This window comes from Podarcis liolepis, assembly GCF_965112155.1.
Source record: "Podarcis liolepis genome assembly, chromosome: 6".
Classification (NCBI taxonomy): Eukaryota; Metazoa; Chordata; class Lepidosauria; order Squamata; family Lacertidae; genus Podarcis; species Podarcis liolepis.
The window spans coordinates 65,224,930-65,246,993 of NC_139559.1; the positions used below are offsets into that span (position 1 = coordinate 65,224,930).

General features: G+C 42.1%; 1 protein-coding gene across 11 annotated transcripts in view; it reads right to left on the minus strand.

Annotated features, from left to right (window-relative positions):
- The window catches only part of ERICH3 (glutamate rich 3), a 66,434-nt gene that overhangs the window by 1,245 nt on the left and 43,125 nt on the right, over nucleotides 1-22,064 (minus strand). For 7 of the 11 annotated variants that reach the window (XM_083510398.1, XM_083510406.1, XM_083510402.1 and 4 more), the window contains 3 exons: nucleotides 11,271-11,687; nucleotides 7,730-7,879; nucleotides 1,519-5,842 (listed from right to left, as the gene is read on the minus strand). In XM_083510398.1, coding sequence (XP_083366524.1) covers nucleotides 1,542-5,842; nucleotides 7,730-7,879; nucleotides 11,271-11,687 — 4,868 coding nt within the window. In that variant the 3' untranslated portion in view covers nucleotides 1,519-1,541. The remainder of the gene's footprint in view (nucleotides 1-1,518; nucleotides 5,843-7,729; nucleotides 7,880-11,270; nucleotides 11,688-22,064) is intronic. The other 4 variants (XM_083510407.1, XM_083510403.1, XM_083510405.1 and 1 more) reach the window with 4 other exon arrangements.

Genomic DNA, 22,064 nt, shown 5'->3' on the forward strand with positions numbered 1-22,064 from the left:
CACCACCAGCCTCTGCTTAGAAGAGTGGTATACAGTGGTACCTCTGGTTGCAGGCAGAATCTGTTCCAGATCCCGAGGTTTTTGCTACTGGAGGTGTCTGTTCTGCGCATGCACACAGTGCGATAAAGCGCTTCTGCGCATAAGCGTGCAGCGAAACCCAGAAAAATACTTCCAGGTTTGCTGCATGTGTATCCCATGTTAGAATTCTGCTCCATGACTGCAGTCATGGGATTGTTGCCTATCACATGATGGTGTATGTTTTGACTCCACAGAGTGGGAAGTGAAGGAGACAGGATGTTTGTGTTACTGTGTTCCCTGAAGTGGGACTATTGTCCTTTGTTCTTTCTCTTTGCTGTCTGATGGCAGAGAGAAAGGGAGCCATGTTGCAGTGCTCCGTGTGTGTTTATATGGAAATAAAGTAGATTAGCCAAAATGCTGAGTTGCTGAGGTCTGTTACGCAAGCTGCAAAGACTCTGTGGATCCCTAAGTGTGCTGATGTCTGTTGGCATCGGTCGCTGTGATGTTCGGTCAGACGAAAGCTTTTGAAGCTCCTGAACAAACAACCAGGAGGGAGAGAACATGCCGGTCGGGAATGTGTCTCTGCCAGGGTCTTACTCGAGTGTAGGAGAAGCTCCTGACATCCCAAAGGATACGTAACCAGAGGTGTGCGTAAGTAGGGGTACCACTTTACAAACAACAGCTCCTGTCAGGTCTACCATTCAGTATTTTCATGATCTAAAGGAACTGGGTTGAATTGTTTAGAAAACTGTGTAAAAATATATATATATTTCCCAACTTGTCATTTTAGCCTGCTACACATAGGCCCATAAAATGGTCTGAAGGAAAACTGAGCAGTTCTGCCGCAGCCATTAAGTAGTCTGGCCCCATAAGCTGTCCTGAAGGGAGCCCCCAGCCCAAACAATATGCAAACAGCTCCAAATTCCTCCAAGGAGATGGAGGTCTGTGTGATATTTTATTATTATTTTTAAAAACCAGCCATGTAAAGTCAAATCAAGCACCTTTAAACTCCTATTGATTTGTAACAAGTAAATGAGTAAGTGCATGTTCAACTCTCCCCAGTGAAATTAGTGTCAAGAAAGGTGGAACCTTAGCTGGCTCATGCACTCTGCTCCAGAGCTATAGCTATGGAGGCAACGAAGTAAGGTGAGTTTCAAAGACAGGTTTTTATTATTATTATTATTTCCTGTAGATGAGTGTTTGCCATTCAAAGGAGAAAAGTCACACAAACACACACATTTGTATCTGAAGAAGTGTGCATGCACATGAAAGCTCATACCAAGAACTAACTTAGTTGGTCTTTAAGGTGCTACTGGAAGAAAATTTTTTTATTTTGACTATGGCAGACCAACACGGCTACCTATCTACTACGAAACACACACATGTATGGCTAATTGGCTAATGCAAACACTTAGGCAGGCCTAAAGCAACTCTTTGGATTGGGGCCATTTCTCTCTCTCTCTCTCTCTCTCTCTCTCTCTCTCTCTCTCTCTCTCTTACCTTCATTCCTAGTCCCCTTCTTCTTAGTCAGATGTTCGAGAAGATTCTAGGCTGATCATTTGCAAAGTGAAGTTTACTGGCGGCTGTCCTTCAGGCTGTTGTGCATTGCTGGGAACAATTTCTTTCACCGGCAGATTTTCTTCTGGAGACTCTTCCTCTCCTGTTCTCCTCTGTTCGTTTCTATATTTTTCCTCCACAGGCTCTTCAGTACCTGCTTCCATGGCTTTGTCGCTCTGAGCACCCCATGTTTTTCTTTTTACTACAGCTGCAAAAACTTCTTTCCTCCCAGCCTCCTCCTTGTGAGACAGCATTTGAGCCTCTTCTACTGAAACTTCCCCAAGTTCTTGAGGCTCTTCTTCCTCTTCCTCCTCCACTTCTTCGCTCATAAACGATACTTGTTCTATCAACTTCTGCATCCCTGCCAACAGAGCTTCCTCCACATCTCGCAGCGTTATCGTTGGTTCTCCTGTGTAATATGCCTCCTCTTCCTTCTCTACTTCATCGCTTGCATCTTCTACCTGCACCTCCAGGTCAGGTGACATTTTCCCGGCCACAGTCTCTTTAGGTGTTTTTTCCACTTCATCTTGGAAGCTGACTTTACTGCCCATTCCTCCTTCTGCTAATGCTGCTTTTTGTGTGAATGGCTCGGATAGGTGTGATGCCTCTGTCACGCCAGCTATCCTTGGGGTTCCTGTGATGGTCATCCCATGGGCTATTTCCTTCTCCTGTGCCATGGACAGAGACCCCCTTTCTCTCTCTTTCCCTGAAACTTCAGCCTCTGTCCTCCTTCTAATTGCCACCTTTCTCCCTGCCTTTGTCTCTTCAAAATCAACTTCTCCTTCTCCTTCTGCCTCTGTCTTCCTTCTTCCTATTCTTTGTTTCTGTTTAGGTGCTGCCACTCCAGATCCCAGAATCACTTCTGTCCCTCCCTCTTCAACTTCCTCACCCTCCTCTTCAATTAGATCCTCTTCCTCCACTGCACCTTCTGCACTGGCCAACACGCCTTCAATTGTTGCTCTTCTTCCAGCCCTTCTTTCTGAACTTGTCTTGACACCTGACCTCTCTGCCTTTCGTATTACTCTTGCTTCCTGGGCTGTCGTATGTTCATCTTCTGCTGCTGAAGTGACCCCCTCAGCCTCGCTTTCTGACAAGGGTTCGCCCACCTCAGATTCCAGTTTCTGTCCAGCTGAACCTTCATCTCTAGATATTATTTTCTTCTCTTGTTGATACGTTTTCCTTCCAGACCTTCTTTCTGAACTTGGCTTGAACGCTGACCTATCTGCCTTTCGTATTGTTCTTGCTTCCTGGGGTGTTGTATCTTCATCTTCTGCTGCTGAAATGACCCCCTCAGCCTCACTCTCTGACAAGGGTTCACCTTCCCAAGGTTCTAGTTCCTCTTGAGCTGAACCTTCGTCTCTAGATATTCTTTTCTTCTTTCTCACGTCTACATGTGGTGTTTTTCTTCCAGCTCTTCTTTCTGAACTTGGCTTGACTGCTGACCTCTCTGCCTTTCGTATTATTCTTGCTTCCTGGGCTTCTTCTTCTGCTCCAGAAATGACCCCCTCAGCCTCACTCTCTGATAAGGGTTCGCCCACCTCAGATTCCAGTTTCTGTCCAGCTGCACCTTCGTCTCTAGATATTCTTTTCTTCTCTTGTTGATGCGTTCTCCTTCCAGCCCTTCTTTCTGAACTTGGCTTGACCGCCGACCTCACTGCCTTTCGCATTACTCTTGCTTCCCGGACTGTCGTATCGTCATCGTCTGCTGCTGAAACAACCCCCTCAATCTCAGTGTCTGACAAGGGTTCACCTTCCCAAGGTTCTAGTTCCTCTTGAGCTGAACCTTCATCTCTAGATATTCTTTTCTTCTTTCTCACGTCTACATGTGGTGTTTTTCTTCCAGACTTTCTTTCTGAACTTGGCTTGACTGCTGACCTCTCTGCCTTTCGTATTACTCTTGCTTCCTGGGCTGTCGTATCCTCATCTTCTGCTCCTGAAATGACCCCTTCAGCCTCGCTCTCTGACAAGGGTTCGCTCACCTCAGATTCCAGTTTCTGTCCAGCTGAACCTTCATCTCTAGATATTCTTTTCTTCTCTTGTTGATATGTTTTCCTTCCAGACCTTCTTTCTGAACTTGGCTTGAACGCTGACCTATCTGCCTTTCGTATTGTTCTTGCTTCCTGGGGTGTTGTATCTTCATCTTCTGCTCCTGAAATGACCCCCTCAGCCTCACTCTCTGACAAGGGTTCACCTTCCCAAGGTTCTAGTTCCTCTTGAGCTGAACCTTCGTCTCTAGAAATTCTTTTCTTCTTTCTCACGTCTACATGTGGTGTTTTCCTTCCAGCCCTTCTTTCTGAACTTGGCTTGACTGCTGACCTATCTGCCTTTCGTATTATTCTTGCTTCCTGGGCTGTCATGTCTTCATCTTCTGCTCCTGAAATGACCCCCTCAGCCTCACTCTCGAACAAGGATTCATCCACCTCAGATTCCAGTTTTTGTCCAGCTGAACCTTCGTCTCTAGATATTCTTTTCTTCTCTTGTTGATACGTTTTCCTTCCAGACCTTCTTTCTGAACTTGGCTTGACCACTGACCTATCTGCCTTTCGTATTGTTCTTGCTTCCTGGGGTGTTGTATCTTCATCTTCTGCTCCTGAAACAACCCCCTCAGCCTCACTCTCCGACAAAGGTTCACCTTCCCAAGGTTCTAGTTCCTCTTGAGCTGAACCTTCGTCTCTAGAAATTATTTTCTTCTCTCTCACCTCTAAGTGTGTTTTCCTTCCAGCTCTTCTCTCTGAAGTTGGTTTGACTGCTGACCTCTCTGCCTTTCGTATTACTCTTGCTTCCTGGGCTGTCGTGTCTTCATCTTCTGCTCCTGAAATGACCCCCTCAGCCTCACTCTCGAACAAGGATTCATCCACCTCAGATTCCAGTTTTTGTCCAGCTGAACCTTCGTCTCTAGATATTCTTTTCTTCTCTTGTTGATACGTTTTCCTTCCAGACCTTCTTTCTGAACTTGGCTTGACCACTGACCTATCAGCCTTTCGTATTGTTCTTCCTTCCTGGGCTATCGTATCCTCATCTTCTGCTGCTGAAACAACCCCCTCAGCCTCACTCTCCGACAAAGGTTCACCTTCCCAAGGTTCTAGTTCCTCTTGAGCTGAACCTTCATCTCTAGATATTCTTTTCTTCTTTCTCACGTCTACATGTGTTTTCCTTCCAGCCCTTCTTTCTGAACTTGGCTTGACCGCCGACCTATCTGCCTTCTGTATTACTCTTGCTTCCTGGGCTGTCGTGTCTTCATCTTCTGCTCCTGAAATGACCCCCTCAGCCTCACTCTCCGACAAGGATTCATCCACCTCAGATTCCAGTTTTTGTCCAGCTGAACCTTCGTCTCTAGATATTCTTTTCTTCTCTCTCACTTCTAAGTGTGTTTTCCCTCCAGCCCTTCTTTCTGAACTTGGCTTGACTGCTGACCTCCCTGCCTGTCGTATTACTTTTGCTCCCTGGCCTCTCATTTCTTCATCTTCTGTTGCTGAAATGACCCCCTCAGCCTCACTTTCCGAAAAGGGTTCACCCACCCAAGGTGCTAGTTTCTGTTGAGCTGAACCTTCGTCTCTAGACATTCTTTTCTTCTGTTTCACTTCTAGAGATGTTTTTTTGGTCTCACCCCCCCACAGGCCTGAAATGTCTTGGATTATTTCCTCCATTTCAGATGAAACTCCTTGTCTGACACCTTTGCCGCCATATACTAGGGCTCCAGAAACAGCTGCTTTTTCCTCATCTGTGGAGACAACCCCTTCAGGTTTTGACCCCGGAGCCATGTCTTCTGCTTCCACAAAAGAACCATCCTCCAGCTGGATTTTCACATATATCTTGTCCTTCACACCTCTCTTCAATAATTTGCCTTCCTTACTTTCCATATCATCTCCCAAAGCCTCTTCTTCATCTTGTGTTTTCTCTCCCTTCCCCAGAGAACTCTTTGGTTTTTTGAGCTTTTTCTCTGCTTTTGCCTTTCCCCCAGCTGCCTTTCCTTCCTGATGCATGACCTCTTTTTCGGCATTGTCCAAATCTGATTCTACTACTGCTTCTTCCTCCAGTTCTGCTGCAAGCTCCTTTTTTCCTGCTCGTTTTGCTTTATGAGCTGTTACATCTTTGCCTCGCAATTCTTCTCCCAAAGCTGTTTCTTCCGGGCCTTCCTCATCGGCAAGCTCCTCTTCGTCAAGTGCTCTTTCCTTGCCCACCATCTGTCTTGCATGTTCCACTTGCCCCGCAACCTTCTGTGATTCAAGCGCTCTCGATTCTTTTGCCAAGGAAGCTCCATCTGGCACTATTAAAATAAGCACAGCATGAGTTGTAATTGTGATAACTCTATCAGTGTTGGGTTGGGCTTTTTCTTTAAAAAAAAAATACATTGCAATGAAAGGTGTCATATTTTTCAACCTTCCTTGCAGAGAATGGCCTTAGCTTAGCCATTGTGAATCATCTGATGAGATTCTGCACTGACAACTTGTGGGCTAGATTGTGTGGATTAACCCATGAGGGACTGATGTGTGAAGGAAGCTACCTCGTGGGAATACACTGGACATGTTAATTTTCTGGACCCACATGGTTCTATAGAGGTCAAGGCACAATAATGCAGGAGGGAGCCTTCTCCTGCTTTGACCCATTTTGTCTTGCTTAAGAAACTGCCACGTGTTTCTGCTCCCTCCCACATTTTTTAGTAGCAGCAATTTCTATATAAGCAGAAAGTTGTCAGTCAACCCTTCTTTTCCCAAGAGCCTTGCCCATAAACAGATATTGAAAGAAATTTGCCATGTCACTGAAACTGGCATATAAATACTCAGACAGCAAGTTCATCTTGCAGAATAGCTCCATACCAAGTGAAGAGTTGCTGAATGATAGCATTGCAGAGATGAAAGGCATCTGGCAGCCATTAAATCAAGCATATAAATACTGATATGTACACACACACACACACACGAGTGGGAATGGAGTGCTCAAAAAAAACTGGGACCCCAGAATCAAAAGAAAGGGGAACACTACTCCACACCCTGATCAAAAAAAGACTCACTGTGCAAAGTGCATTTGATACTAATGAAATTTATGCAGGTTGGGATTAACTGCTCTCGTTGATTTCAGTAGTGGAACTGGCTGTCCAATCCTATGCATGTCCAATTTTCCACCCAGCAAAGGGTATATAGGCTGTAGCCTAAGTTTATTTTTCCAACTGGAGCTGTTGTCATTAACTTGGGAGATACTTCACAAGCCTACATGTTATTAATTGCGCTTGATAAACTATGTTTGATAAATTATGTTCTAAAATGTTAAAGGATATAAAGGAGTGGAAAGAATCATATTGACATCTACACAGAGAAATGGTTTCTTCCTGACTTGTATGCTTGTATAATCTAAACACTTTGCAGGAAAAATTGTAGGAGCTGAAGTGCTGATGGCATCCATCTATGCCCTTATGTGTGATGTTCAATGAACAATGCAATCATACCAGACAAATCCTGGAATCAAAAAGCTGCATCTGAGGGGAATAGAGCTGGAGAGAGTGGTTATAATTCAGTCAGAAGGTCAAGGGAGGTAGTGAGGGAAGTGAAGCAGTATTGTTAGGAAAAGCCACCATTTGCCTAGTGACAAAATTGTTTATAGAAATTGTAAAATTTGTACAGTATAGTGTGAAGTAGGAGGAAACATCAAAAGCTTTCTTCTTTATCCTCCTCCATAGTCTAATCAAGCACATACCTATCTATCAGGTAGGCCAAGACTTTCAAGTAGAATTTGGGTAATTAAGGCTCAAACCGGACATTGCAGGACATGTGTTGTTGATTCTGCTCCACATCTCCCCATGCCATCTAGCCGAAGGCAATATTTTTGGTGCTTGCTTGCTCTTCCTTAATGGGAATACTAGTTAAAAGGTGGGTTCATTCTAACCTGGTGGTTCAAGTCTGATCAGTGCAGCTTTAAGAATTTAAGAAATCTGCTGTATCAGACATGGCAAAGCACACAAAAACACGCAAACACACAAGCCAGCCTCCAAACAACCTAAACAAGCAACCTTTTTGTTGCTAGTTATTCAGACACAATCAAAACTACAAAATGAAGGAAATTAAAAGAAGGATGAGATGAGAGTATAAAATAAAAAGAATAAAGATCAACTAGTATTGGAATGGGTTGTGGCACTTAAGGCTTTATCATTTGATTTTACCTTTATGTTTATCTCCTTTATATTTATCTTTCTTAGCTATGCTCTCCTCCTCCTCATCCTCTGTACTGGAGTCACTTGGTTCAGGTTCAGAACTCAAAAGTCGTTCATGTTCCATGGCCTCAGCTATTTTCTCTTTGACGGATTTGCCATCTTCAAAAAATAGCACAACAATCACAAAACAGGGAGCAAAAGAGAGAAATTGGGGAAATGCTGATCACACATTCGCTTACAGGTTACTCTACTAGCAATTAAGGATGCCACTTAAAATCCATGTCACCCACATGGATGCATTAAACACATACATAAAGCAAATAGCATCCCATCTATCAGATATCAAAATTGCATGCAGTGGAATTTCCACAATACAAAACAACTGCTGCTACTACTACTACTACTACTACTACTGCTACAACTACAACACACAAGTTACAAAAAATACCACCAGATCATAAGGTGATCTTTTTGTTCAGAAATATCTTTAATTTGCACACAAACCAAAATAACAAAGACAATAGAAAACCTGCAGATAAACTCAGGACATTTTTGAATACTAAGTTTCCAGATGCAATTCCAATGATTCCATCAATTCTCTAAACAGGTTAAATAGCTTGTGAGCTTCATCTCATTTTGATGCATGGGCAGATCCGAATGCAAATCCCCAAACATTTGATATTCCTAAACGCATGAGAAGCAACATGTCCTATTCTGCTACATTTCCACCACATTCTTATTAGGCCATGACACAGTTTAAAGTTGTGCTAATATTTTCATTGTAACCTCAGTGCTTATGCAATAAAGTTTATTTACATTTCACTTGTTCTTAACAGAGTATGTATTATTAATATTGCATTCCTATTAGCTTAGCAACCACTATTCCCGAAACAGAAACAGAATATTTTTTCTCCAAAACGACATGTATATAAAAAGAAATCACTGCTGAAAGTTGCAAAGCTCTCTGGCATTAGTGTAGGTTTCTTTTAAAATAGGAAGCCTGATGGGTTCTGCCTAGGTGTACACACCTCATTAGCCCCATTGGGAGCTGAACCCTCCCCAGCACTGCTTTGTTTACAAGTCTTGTACACAAGGAGTTTAAACCACTTGGTGTGTAAGGATGGTTTTCTTCCAGTTCTGCAGTGTGGGTGAAACAGGTAGGTCATTGTAGTGAGAGGCTTGATGCTGCAATGAATTATGCACACACTGGCACCTATCCCATTCTAGTCATGCTGCCTACAACCAGTGGCGGAAGGGTCTGGATGTGTCTAGGAGACAAATAATTATACAACTTTTAGAAGACATCAGAAGGCAGCCCTGTACTGGGAGGTTTTTGATGACTGAGGTCTTATTATGTTTTTATATGTGCTGGAAGCCACCCAGAGTACCTGGGGCAACCCAGTCAGATGGGTGGAGTATAAATAATAAAATTATTAATATTATCATTATTACTGAGCTGTACTTATTTTATTTTATTTCAGTCCTGCCTTTCTACCAGTATAGGACCCAAGGCAGCTCACAATATGTAGATGTAGATCCAAATGCTCATCCAGAATGGACACCAGCGCCCTCAACATACATGGAAGCCTGCTTCTATAGGGGGGTTTCTCTTTCTTGCTACAAAATAAAGTCCACTGAACAGGTTTTGTTTTTGCTTTTGCTTTTCTTTCGTCTCCCCCTATATCTGCCATGATCAACCCTATTCAAGCAGATATTCAGCAGACTCCAAAAAAACCAAAACTTTTTGCAAAAAAAGAAAGAAAAAAGGGAGAGGCAGAAGATAATTTCAGTAGCCAGGCAAAAATCTCAACACCTCCAGCTACCACAGCAGTAGAGTCTAGAGACATCCTCTGCTAAATGCTATGTTAATTCAGATCCAGGACTATCAAACAACTGTTTAATTACCATGTTCAGAAATCTGAGCTAAACAGAAATGATGATACCCTTCTGCACTAAAATCTGTGGCAGGCCATTAACTCAACCCACATGATTACTCCATGCTTCCATTTTGTATTAGAGCACTTAATCCTATGTGTGTACTTGTTAAGTGGTTAATAACTTCATTCTTCAACAGTACTTAAATATTCATCTCATCTAACAGTCTAATTGGGAAGTTGCTCACATTGAGAATCCAGCATATGGATGAAGGGAAAGATTTCAAACAACTAAAACACCCATAAATAATTCAGCATAATCATCCAGAACTGTACTTTTCGCTCTCTCTTTTTTTCAATTTTCCTCCGTGTTAGATACATAACAAATTGCAAGGCAATGAAAAGCAACCCAGCCAAAAGATGTTTGCAAACCATTCCAATTTTCATAACGTTCTGCACATGCCAAACTATTCCATTGAACAGCACAAAGCAATAAGAAATAAACCATCGATGTCTATTAATAGAAAGCAAGATCACTGTATAATTCACCACCAGATGATTGCAGATAAAAATACAAATCAGAAGAATTAGCATGACTTATGGCTTTCTTTCATGTCTGCATCACTATGGGTTGATATTAAGTGACTAGAATGATTTCACTATGATCTACAGTTAAAAATAATAATACTACACAAACTTAATTGTTTCTTTCCCTCCAAGGGGTTTAGACCCAGAAAAAATAGGAATTGATTGTGCAAACAGTATGCATTTTATGATCCAAAATAATAATAATAATTATATATATGGTTTTAGAGGAGGGGCCATACCATAGCTTGTTGATAGAGCACGTGCTTTGTGTACAGAAGGCCCCAAATTCAATTCTTGGCATCTCCAGTTTAAAAGGTCAGATAGCAGGTGATATGAATGACCTCTGCTTAAGGCTTTGGAGAGTCGCTGGCAGTCAGAGTAGGAATTCTGGATAGGATGAATAGTCTGACCGGATACAAGGCAGACTCCTATACTCCTATCTTTAATTTGCTAAGTTTAAAGCTATGAAAGTTGTCCATAATCTCACAATAAAAAAGGTGGAACAGAAACTTTTATCTCGTGTCTCACATATTCATCACTTCAAACAATAAAAGCACACAAAGATGTGGTTTAGATGTCATTATGTCTTTGAACCTATAAGAAGTGTACACTGATTAACTTCGTTTGATGCAATTGTTTTTCCCTATGTTGATAAATAGCCTTTCCAGCTGTGCTTTCAGACGGGATGGCAATGCTTGATCTCAGATCCATTCCACCTGCTTGTCTCCCTTTTCCATCGAGGAAAGTAATAAATTCAGCTGTCACAAAATGCCACGCAAACGATAGTAATGGAGACAAGAGGAAAGCTCGCCAAAGCCTTACATGTTAAATCACACAGACCACAATTATAGCACCCAAAACAACAGCATGGCACGGACGTTTCAGAGCATGACACTGCCAGCAATTTGGCACACACAGTAAACTGAGGGTGGGAGAGGGGAATCACATCTTTCTAACATACAATGTTGTGTTTCACATGCCATTATCAAAGCTTAGAATGCAAAATGATGCAGTCAGTCAAGAACAAGCAAAGCCACACACTTGTATGCAACGGACCCATCAGAGTTCTGACTGCAGACCATACTTACCACCTTCATCCTCATCTTCAGAAGGTCCTCTGCTTCTGGTCTCTGCTCGACGGCTTTGTTCAGAATGCCCTAACATATCCTTCTCCCTGTCGTCCCTCACACTCCTGTGCACCGAACCTACAACCTTGCCTTCCTCACTGCCTGGACTTGAGTCTTGATTTCTTGCCTTCCTGACTTTGTGAGAGGTGCGTGGCACGTCCCTGGCTGCTCTGCTGGTGGCGTCCCCCATGTCCGGCTCTTCCTCCACATCGATTCCTTGGCCTTCCTCTCTTTGGGTCTTTGCGGTTTCACTTTCGTACCCTGAATGTCTGTCGGTCTTCTCTCGCTTGCGGCCTCGCTTTCCCATCTCGCGGTCGGAGTCATTTTCGCTGCTGTATGGCATGCTGCTGGAGGAGAGGGAGCGTGCAACCTTCCTGTCTACAAAGAGTAAAACACAATTTCATTTCAATGGCACCTTACCTTTTCTCAGCGCTTAAAATCATTGCTTGGAGGGTCTTGCTGAGAAACCTAGGGCTGTGTGTGAAACAGGCCTCCCTTCGCAGCAGCACAAAGTATTGCTAGGGGGATGTGAGAGCCCTTCAGGTTAGTGCTAAAGCACCAGGTTTTATAAGAATAAGTTCAATCTAGGCATCTACTCTTTAAAATATTTCTGGGGGATTGAGTAGTTAAGAACTTCCTGCTTCTGCGTCTGCTCTTATGGGTACATTAAAGATCAGCATAAAGCTGTCTCCAATATTCCCTAGTTACTTTTATGCCAGGCAAGAGAGGCTTGTTTTCACTGCAGTGATCTATCTGCTTCCTTTTCTTGTTGTATTTAAGGTGGGGGGGAAGGTTGTGTAACTCCTTTTAAAAGGTGTTGTCTGTCTGTTTTGGGGTGTGTTTGCCCGGGTCTTTCACTTGAGGATCTTCAACATCAGCGCCTGTGCCTAAGATGAAAATGCAAAGTTTTGCTGAAATCCTTATTCACTTTGCTTTTGGCTCAATGATTCCTGTGCTCTAAAACACAGTATCAGAAAAAAATCAGTAACCGTATTTCTTTTTTCTGAAATATATGTGTAACACCTTTCATGCACAAGGTGGTGTAAAAAGGGGAGGGGCAATAAAATTACAATTCAGAATAAAATGGCAGCTGCTAGGTCAGTGGCAAAATGCTTAAGGAGACCTTGAGATGATGAATGAAATCAATGTAGCATCTAAAAGTGGAACATTGTAGTAACAGGTGACTTCAACTACCCTCACATAGACTGGCTACACATGTGTTCTAGTCATGGCAAAGAGATAAAAATTCTAGGTATTCTAAATGACAGTGCTCCAGAACAGTTGGTGTTGGAGCTGACCAAAAGGGCAGTGACCCTAGACTTAATCTTGAGTGGCATACAGGACTTGGTGCAAGATTTAAGCATTGTTGAGCCAATGGGGAACAGTGACCATTGAGCTGTAAAATTAAATATACATGTAAATGGCTAGGTCTCCAAGGAAATCCAACAAGGTCACATTTGATTTCAAAAGAGGAAATGTCCCCCAAATGAGGAGGTTGGTAAAAAGGAAATTGAAAAGCCAAATCACTCCAAATGCTTGGGAGTTAAGACCACAATGTTAGAAATTCAACTTGAGTGTATACTGCAAATCAGGAAAAGTATCACAAGGACCAAGATGATCCTGTGGGATCTCAGAAAGTATTTCATTTACTGCAAGGCACTGAGGAAAGGAGGTCTTGAACCAGGCAGATGAAGGGCTTCTCCACACTTACCTTTCCTCCACTTTTTCCAGGAAATCAGCAAAAAACCTGAATTGACATTTGCTCCAATGGAGCACTAAAGAGCAGTTTTTTGTGGGGAAAGCTCTCGAGCATTTTTTTAAAAAAAGCTTGGACATGGAGCTTTTAAGCACGAACCAGTGCCTGGAAAGAGTGGGGCAAAGGGTAAGTGAGGCTAAACCCTAACTGTAGGGCATGAGCCCCAACTAGACTGAATTAGCTGTCAGCTGAATTGACAGGTCACTCAATGCCTGCACACCTGGGCCTATAATGGTCTGGCCTGAGAGCTGCCCCATCAGTCCAAACAACTTTTTTTGTGATGAGTGCCTTGTCCTAGCCCTAGTTTATCCATGTCCCTTGCACTGATTATGCCCCTACCTTTGGCCCCTCAGACCTGGCTTGCTCTAGCCTTATCCTTGTCTGTTTGCTCTACAACCTTGTTGCTGTATCCAAGAACTGAGAGCAGACACCTTGCTCAGACTGGACACTTATGTAGTCTTTTCTGATAATGCCACCCAGTTAAGGGAAAACTCAAGCATGGATTCAGACTAAGGACTACTCAGTATCACTTTATAAAATGCTGCAGCTTCTAATTTCATTTGCAATAAATCCTCGACAAACAAAGTTCATTCATTTGCAAATACCTAACATTTCAACTGAATAATAGAATCCATTGGAAATCCGTTATAGACAAAACTAAAATCAATACTGTAACATATTATATTCTTGTGTTTTCTATCAAATGCAGTGCTGAGTTCTGAACTCCTTTCATGTCCTGCCTGCTTCCGATAATTACTTGTAAATTTTGCTAATATTTTAAATTATTCTTTCCATCTGTGCTACTCTGAATAATCTGCAGGGCTTGTGATTCTTTTGTAAAGGGGAGCAGGGAGGAAAACGTGTTTACTTGAGCAAAAATGCAGGGTTTTCTTTATTCTTTCATTGCACTTCTGTAATGTAAAGCATTTTCCAATGAATACTACAAGAATGAATGAAACACTACTGTGAGGTGGTCATTAAAATTTCTCTTTTCCATATGGGAAGCAAGGCTGTAGAACATATTGCTTAATCAATGTACATAGTCAATCAGTAAACCAATTGGAGCCAGAACTCAATAAAACTGGTCCAGATTCAGCACTCTAACAAATGGACAGCGTCACTTAATGCATTTGATAAATATTAACATACCCCTCAGCATAAGATACTGAATGGATCTGTTATTTTGGGGGGGATGAATGTTACCGGAGGATACTGGATCAACACTCCTGATGACTTAAGGAGATATGTTTAGCAACAAAAAAGATAGAGACCAAGAGGTAATGTGAGCATCTAGCTCCTCCAACTAGCCTATCTTCATCAACCAAGACTTCAAGGCGCGTCTTCACATTAATCCACATGGTAATGTAATAATGCAAGAGAAGAAACGTGTTAGGGCTGCCACAACATGAAGGTCATTTAAAGATTGTTTCCTGTGGCAGCCCAATGGCAACACATAGAAATTTGCTGCATACTTCAGGGTGGGGTAGCGTGTTTTTTTAAAATGTCACCATAGCCTTAAAATGAAAAGGGAAAAGCTTCAACATGCTACACAGAGACAGCTGCTTTAAAAGGCATCCATGCCTGTCTTATTTTGTGTGGACCAGTTGTAGGTTAACACAAATCGCTCCCTCAGAAAACTGCAGCAAATTAAAAACCAGACTGGAAAGTGATAAGATTTAATTATCTATGGCAGCTTGTCATTGGTCAAAACACAGACATAGGGAACCTTATCACATCTTGTGCTTTAAGCTTGTCATTGGTGCCAGCTAATAGTATCAAATGTATGAAAGGAGGCCTTGAGTGCCATCTATTGGATTGGAAAGATAAGCAGAGACACTTTTAATAATTTAATAATAAATATACCTTCAGCTTCAGTGTCTCTTTGAATGTTCGTTAGAAATGGTGAAAGGAGAAGAAAGACTGACTCATATTTCCACTCCCATCTCCCAAGGGAGGTTCTCATCTGAAGGGACAATGTGTACAACGCGCGCACACAGAGAAGATGCATAATTCTACCTATCCATCTGGAAAATGCGTATCATACCTGGAAAGATCTATCTGTTTTCCTCCCGAACACAAGAATATGGATGTGGTTAAACAGAGCGCTTGAGTGATTCACATTCCTTCTGTTGCCATTTGCCTCTGAGACATGTGCAAAAGCCACCTTAAAGCAGCATTAGATTTCAGCCTCGAAGTGTGTAAAAGGCCATGAGACATTTCAGCAACCCAGGTCATTAAAAATATTATCAGGTTTTTTGAAAACATAAACAGCCTGATACAGAAATAGCTGTTTGCCTCAGCAAAAACAGCCTGCACTGCTTTCCAGCTAATGAGTCATCCTGATTTATTCACAGGATTATGGTCTACGAGGATTTGAAAACCATACGTTCAGTCTTCTCTGACCTGTTCTCTGCCTGCGCTCAACAAAAATATTGCATGGAAAAATAAGGATTACCGTTTCTCATTTATCTAGAGACACTATTAAAATCTTCCACATTTGGAGAAATTTCGCCTTCACTTGGACCTGCACCAGCTGTTGAAATTCAAAGCTGTCAAGAAAGTGCACAGATTGGAGCGGCCCATCGTTTTATTATTATTTATGAAGGACAGGTTCCTATCGTCATTTCAATTTTATTTTTATTTTTTAGTAAAAACAGAGTCAAGGAAATCTGTGCATTGCAGTCCCTCAAAATCCTCTGTAACTATGTACTGAAAACCCTAAGGGTGGAATTCAACTGATGAGTTCTGTTAGTGGAAGCCCACCTAAGGACTTCCACTAGTGCAACTGGGCATTCCCACCTCCTCTCATTGCATGCCCCGCCCCCTTCCCCTACAATTAGTTCATGGGCCAGGGACGGGAGAAACCCCAGAACAGCATGCAGAGGAGATTGTTCCATTTGGCAAGCTACAATGCTGGTCTGGACAGAACATAGTGAGACACTGAATTCTTCCCTATGGGTGGTATCCAATGTACCACTATGCGAATCTTCAGTCAGTGCAAGGATTTCTGCTTAGTAATGGACTCTTCTCTCCTTCTCCCCACAACACTTCCCCCAAATCTGTTCCCCCAACCCACTGGAGCAGGTTTGGGGGCTGGGGTATTAGGGGAGGAGAGGGAGGCAAGTCCCACTGCGCAAGCAGAAATCCATGCACTGACAGGATGTGGTAGTTTAATACCACTCTAGATGGACCTAGCAAATGTTAATTTCAAAGAATGTCCCCAAGGTAGCATCATTGTAAGGGAAACTGAGAAAATAAAAGGAAGATAGACCCAGTTGTCTCGTGCTGCTTTGGGTATCCTGCCAGAATCTGTTTGAAGATGAGGGGACTAGGAGAGGCATCATTGATGGGCCTTGCTGGGCATCAAATGCTCAAGGGTGCTGGGTTCTGATACCAGTCCAGAAGGTGTCCCCATTTCCCTCCTTTCATTAGTTTATGGTATTTAAGGGAAACGTAGGGGAAAGCAACATTCTAACAAAATCTGAAAACTGCACACAATCTTTTATTCTGGTCACCATCATGTCATGACTAAGGTAAAGGCCTCTTTCAGCCATCTTGAGGTTTCAGGAAAATAGCTACATCTCAATGTTCAAAGCGTTCACTCTGCTTTTTGATTGCATGCCATGTATATCCTTCATAATGAAAAGAGAATATTGGCGCTCACTCATACTTCCTTCAAAAAGAGAGCATGCAGGAGAAAGCTATCGTTCCTGACCTAGCCAGGTCTTCTCCTAGGGCGAGTCTTTGAATAACTTTGTTACATCCTAGCACAGAAGGAATCTCACAGTAGCTCTGGAACAGTTTTGTACAGTAAACTTCAGTTGTTTACAGAATCAACTAAGTTGGTTTTCAAAACCCTGATTCTCCACAATTGCAAAGTGTGCCAATGGCAAGGACAGTGAGAGGTGAAATCACTTTCAGCCATCTTGAGGTGTCAATAAAACAGCTACTTTCAAGTATTTCAGGGCACTGCTATATTGTGTCTGAGCTTCCTTTGACTGGCTGGAACTTACAGACAATAAAGTCTGGATATTGGGGGACGGTGGAAAGAAGGGAGAAATGGGCTTCTAGTAAATGTTTTCAGAAGGTGTTGCTAATTTCCATTTTTCCTGGCGACTGAAGGAAGGAAGGAAATCAGCTTAGGAATGAATGTCCGAAGCACATCCTCCAGTGTGGAACAACACACTAGAGACAGAAACTTATTTTGTTTCTTGCTGAAAACTGCTCCAGGAAGTAAGAGAATCCAATTCTCACCAACAGCAGTTGGGCTACATTACACAAATCAAGCCAACAGATATATTAAAACTTCTAAAGTAATGGCTTTAGACTGTGTCAATAAAAATGACCCGAATGGGTGCTTTATTGTCATTCTGTAAGGAGCACTGTTACACCAACAGAAAGAATTACTTGACCTATTTTCTTATTTTTTCATGTGCAGAGTTCTATGTTTACAATTGGGATACAGGGTTGTTAAATGAAACTAATCTATTAGCACATCAGAACCGAGAGCAGGGCTTCATAGAAGTACTCTTCAGTTGTATGGAACTAGAACACTGATGGGACATTTACTCTTTTTGCTACTCATGAATGGCTGCAGAGGCCTGCCATATCATTGTCACACTCTCAGTGATTCCTGCTTAAACTGGCCACAAACCACCGGTCTCTGGTAGTTCAAAGGATTGCAAGAAGGATAACAAATATGCAACATGTGACTCAGAGACAAAATACATGACCAGCACCCTAACATGAAGTACACATTCCTAGACCATACCACTTCAGAATGCACATGGGGGGGGGAGGGAGGCAAGAATGTTTACTGGCCCCCAAACAGGAGGAGGGGGATCACTATACATGCAAAATGAATGCTGGGGAGAAAGCAAAGTCTAAAGGCCAACCCAGGCAAATGTGAATGGATTGATGACAATGAATGTGTCTAGTTTTAAATGTTAAATTACATCTGCAGGGGGCATCCCTCAAGATCAAGACCACGCACATGGGAAAGGGAGATCTGACTTCCTGCCCATGCCACAGTTCTGATTAAAACCCCTGTATTCACACTGCTATTTATCCTCCAGAGTCAATCTTGCAATGGCACTGCTTATGATTTCTTCTCACCTCATCGTCACCAGTCACTGAGGCTTTGTGATTGTGTGTTTACCCACAGAAGGGAAATTCCAGGAAGTGGAGGAAGGAAGAAAATGCCCTAATATTGATTAGGTTTGCATATATACTTGAGGGTGACACAAGTGTAGCCCCCAATCCCCAGCTCCCATCTCAGAACCCACAGCTCCTTCCCCACCAGATAAGATTTCAAGAATCAGCTCCTTCAGTCCCCAGGGGAATTTCTAATTAATTATTTGCTGTTAATTGTTCACATAACACCAACACTGTAAAGTAGACTGCTATTGTTTGCATTTGTCAAGCGACAAACTTACAACCAAGCTTTCGTCCACGGCACAATATTGGGTCTGTCGTATCCAATTTTACTCTGACAGTCTCTTTTGAATGATAAGCAGTCTCCTCTGAAACTGCAGACAATCCTATATGGCTTTGTTGTAGTTACTGAACTACTTCTGGATGGGAAAACAAAGAAAGCTATGGCTGGTGCCCATGATGATGAAAACTGTAATCACTGAAGTGATAGCGAGCGCTAACCCAATATGGTTGGTCATCTCATTTCTACAGCCTCTAGCTACAAAACATACACATTTCCTAACCAGTCTTGCATGCTATTAATAAAACACTTCAATAAAGACTGTCACGCCTATCCAATTAGCATGATCATTCCACTTAAGTTATATCTCGTTGGGATTTCTGCTCTGAATGGATCAATTACTATCACACAAAATGGGTCAGGATTTTTTGTTAAATGCTACTTATCTGAAATTTGTTCATCTGTAAAACTCAGAGTGCATTATTTAACTCCCTGCTGGGAGTCAGTATAGGGGCCAAGATCTACTCTGCTTCCAGTTAAATCCACAATTAAAACAAAACTATTTTTTAAAACTGCTTAATGAATGGCATGCTGAATTAATGTTAAATAGCAGCAGCAGAATACGCATGAGCAGCCAAGCATATTTTTGTACAAAGCATACGGTTGAGGAAACAATAGTCAAAAGAAATTTACTACTGGCTTCATCAGTTACTTATCCAGAAGTGCAGCTTGTTATGTGTCTTAATATAATTAATTGAGTGCATGTAGCGGATTAATAATGAAAACCCCAAGTCAGCCCCATGAACACTTGTGCTACAGGCACTGTAGCGGTGACAGGTGTCACAAACAAAGCCTTCCTTCATGCACGCCACTTCAGACCACTATAACTACAGGCCGATTTAATCCTATGTTCATTTCCTTTTACGTATATCGATGTTAAACCTATTCTTTCTTTGTATACCTTGTAGACCCTTCATAGTTAATAGAGAATATTGGCGCTCACTCACATTTCCTTCCAAAAAAAGTGAACGCAGGAGAAAAATATCATTCCTGACTTAGCTAAGTCTTCTCCTAGAGGGAGTATGGGAGTAGCTACGTTCCATCCTATAGCACAGAAGGAATTGCAAAGTAGCTTTGGATCAGGTTTGCACAGTAAATGTGAGTTGCTTACAGAATCAAGCAAATCAGTATTCGAAACCGTAACCTTCCAACAACTAGAAAGTGTGCCACAGCAAATGCACTGATGGTGAGGGCAAAATCACTCAGAATGCAAATACAAATGCAAATGAAACGCATCAAAAACACACAAAGATGGTATGGTTTAAAAGAAACCATTCACATGAGCCAAGGATAGATGACAACATAAACACGGTTTCCATAATTTGCTTTACTCATAACCATGAGTACAAATCCTGTATCCAGTTAGAAATTTAATATGCCACCTTCCTTGTCCTGAACCCTAAAAAGTAGTCCATGCATTTTACTGAGTTTCACATCAATGGAGATTCAAGGGTCTTCCAGGAAGCATGTGGCTGTGGTTGCTATAAGAAACAGAAGGCTGGACTACACAGACCTTTGGTCTGATCATACATATCTGATGTTGTGCCACATATCTGATGTTGTTCCAAGGGAACTTCAGCCTCTACTGTAAGAAGCAGGCCCACCTAATTGTGATGTCAAACAACCAAGGCAAATCTAGAATCAGTTTCTACTTACGGTTATTTACCTCCAGAGTGAAATGAAAAAGAAAATCAATAAATACATACCTTTCTTTATTTTATTATTATAGCCGCAGCACTGTTTTCCAGCTGCAAGCACATTTACAGGAGTGGCTCTTCTTCTAATCCCAATACTTCAAACTGAAAGTTATCAGTCAACATTATTTAACTTTAGGTAAATTGTGAGGAGCCTATATCAGTCCTGGCTACCTGGGTCTCCTCCATACAAAAGCAAGTGGAAAAACATGTAGCAGCTTCATGCATTAGGAGAATTTGCATGCAACATAATCCAGAGTTTACCTGCTCCAAAAGAACTCAATGGGACTTCCTTCCAAATATGTGTTGTAAGATTAAAGCCTTACTTTTTAACATATGCCTGCTTCTAATGGCTAAAGCACCCTGGTCCTAAACAAGAAAGAAACAATAATGTCCCTTTTTATGTTAAACCGCTCCATTTTGAAGTTGAATTCCAACGATTCACACTCCGATGAAAGGAAACGTTTCCAAATAGCTGTATTTACTGTGCAGCTACATTATTAATGTAAGGCTATGTACAGGAGATTCTTCTTCACCTCCTAATGACCTGGGTGGACCATTTGTGCAAATGAGGAAGCATTTTTGCAATATTCATTGGGTGGAACAAAAATACATAAATGAATTCCAAACAAGAGAATTTAATCAGAAGCAAGTGAATTGTGCATCCGAAAATGAAAGAGCAGGAAGAAAGCTGTTTAGATAGGACCCTGCCAACAGGCAAGATTTTCTACCCAGCACCAAGCACAATCTACACCAGGGATGGGGGAACCTGTAGTCTTCAGATATTATCAGCAAACCTGACCATTGGCCGTGCTAGCTGGGGCTCATGGAAGTTGTAGTGCAACAACTCTGAAAGGCCACAGATTACCAATCTCTGATGTACATCATCCACGATGAGATGTGCCCTAAGCAGAGGGCAGATGCCCTGATAGATGCCTGCATAAAAGAAAGCTATCCATGACCCAAGCATGACCCAAGCCATTTCCAAGAGGAAGAGCACCCTCAGAGTTATTAGCAGTTTCAGCAAAAGGAAAATTCATTCCCCAAATAAGATGATTTGCCAAGACTTAAATCATACCAGTTATCAGATCAGTCCAGCTATTAACAAAGGCTGCCACAATATATATTTTAGGCAATGCATCTACACGCCACCCAGTACCATGTGACCACAAGCCTGAGAAGCAACACCAGCTTTTTAAAAAAGAAAGAGCATGTAATTATTTCTTAAATGATTAGCAAAGCTGCAAGCTGATTATCCTTCATGGTCACTGGCTGCTTAGAGAAATCAAAGTCTCTTTGATCAGAACAAAGATTCATCCATGCAGACCAACTGCAAACCTGGTTTGACACCCCGAGTTTGCCGTCGACTTTTGTGCTTCCTATAGAAACACTGGATCTTTCTCGCAGCAGTGTCCATTTCCCAGTCAGCTGCTTTACCTTTCCCTATTTCACACAGAAAATACAAATACAAAAGCTACATTAACGTTTGGCTTGGGAAAAGAGCTCTCCGATAAAGCCTGTCAAAATGGAAGGCATTTCAATGGAGAGATTTCAGGGGAGCAGTAAACACAGAATGCCTGGTCCAGTTTGACAAGCAACTGTTGTGTAAGTTATGGCAGTATCAAAAAGAAACAGCAGGATAAGAAACAAACAGGAAGAAATCAGGTCTGCGCCGACGGAAAGCCAAAACGCTTGCAATTTCCATTGTTTTGCAAGCATGCCTTGCTTTTGGACCCGTTTCGCTGTTTGTATTAATGAATGGGAAATGAGATACATGCTTCCCATTAGATTATTTATGAAGGTGTGCGGCT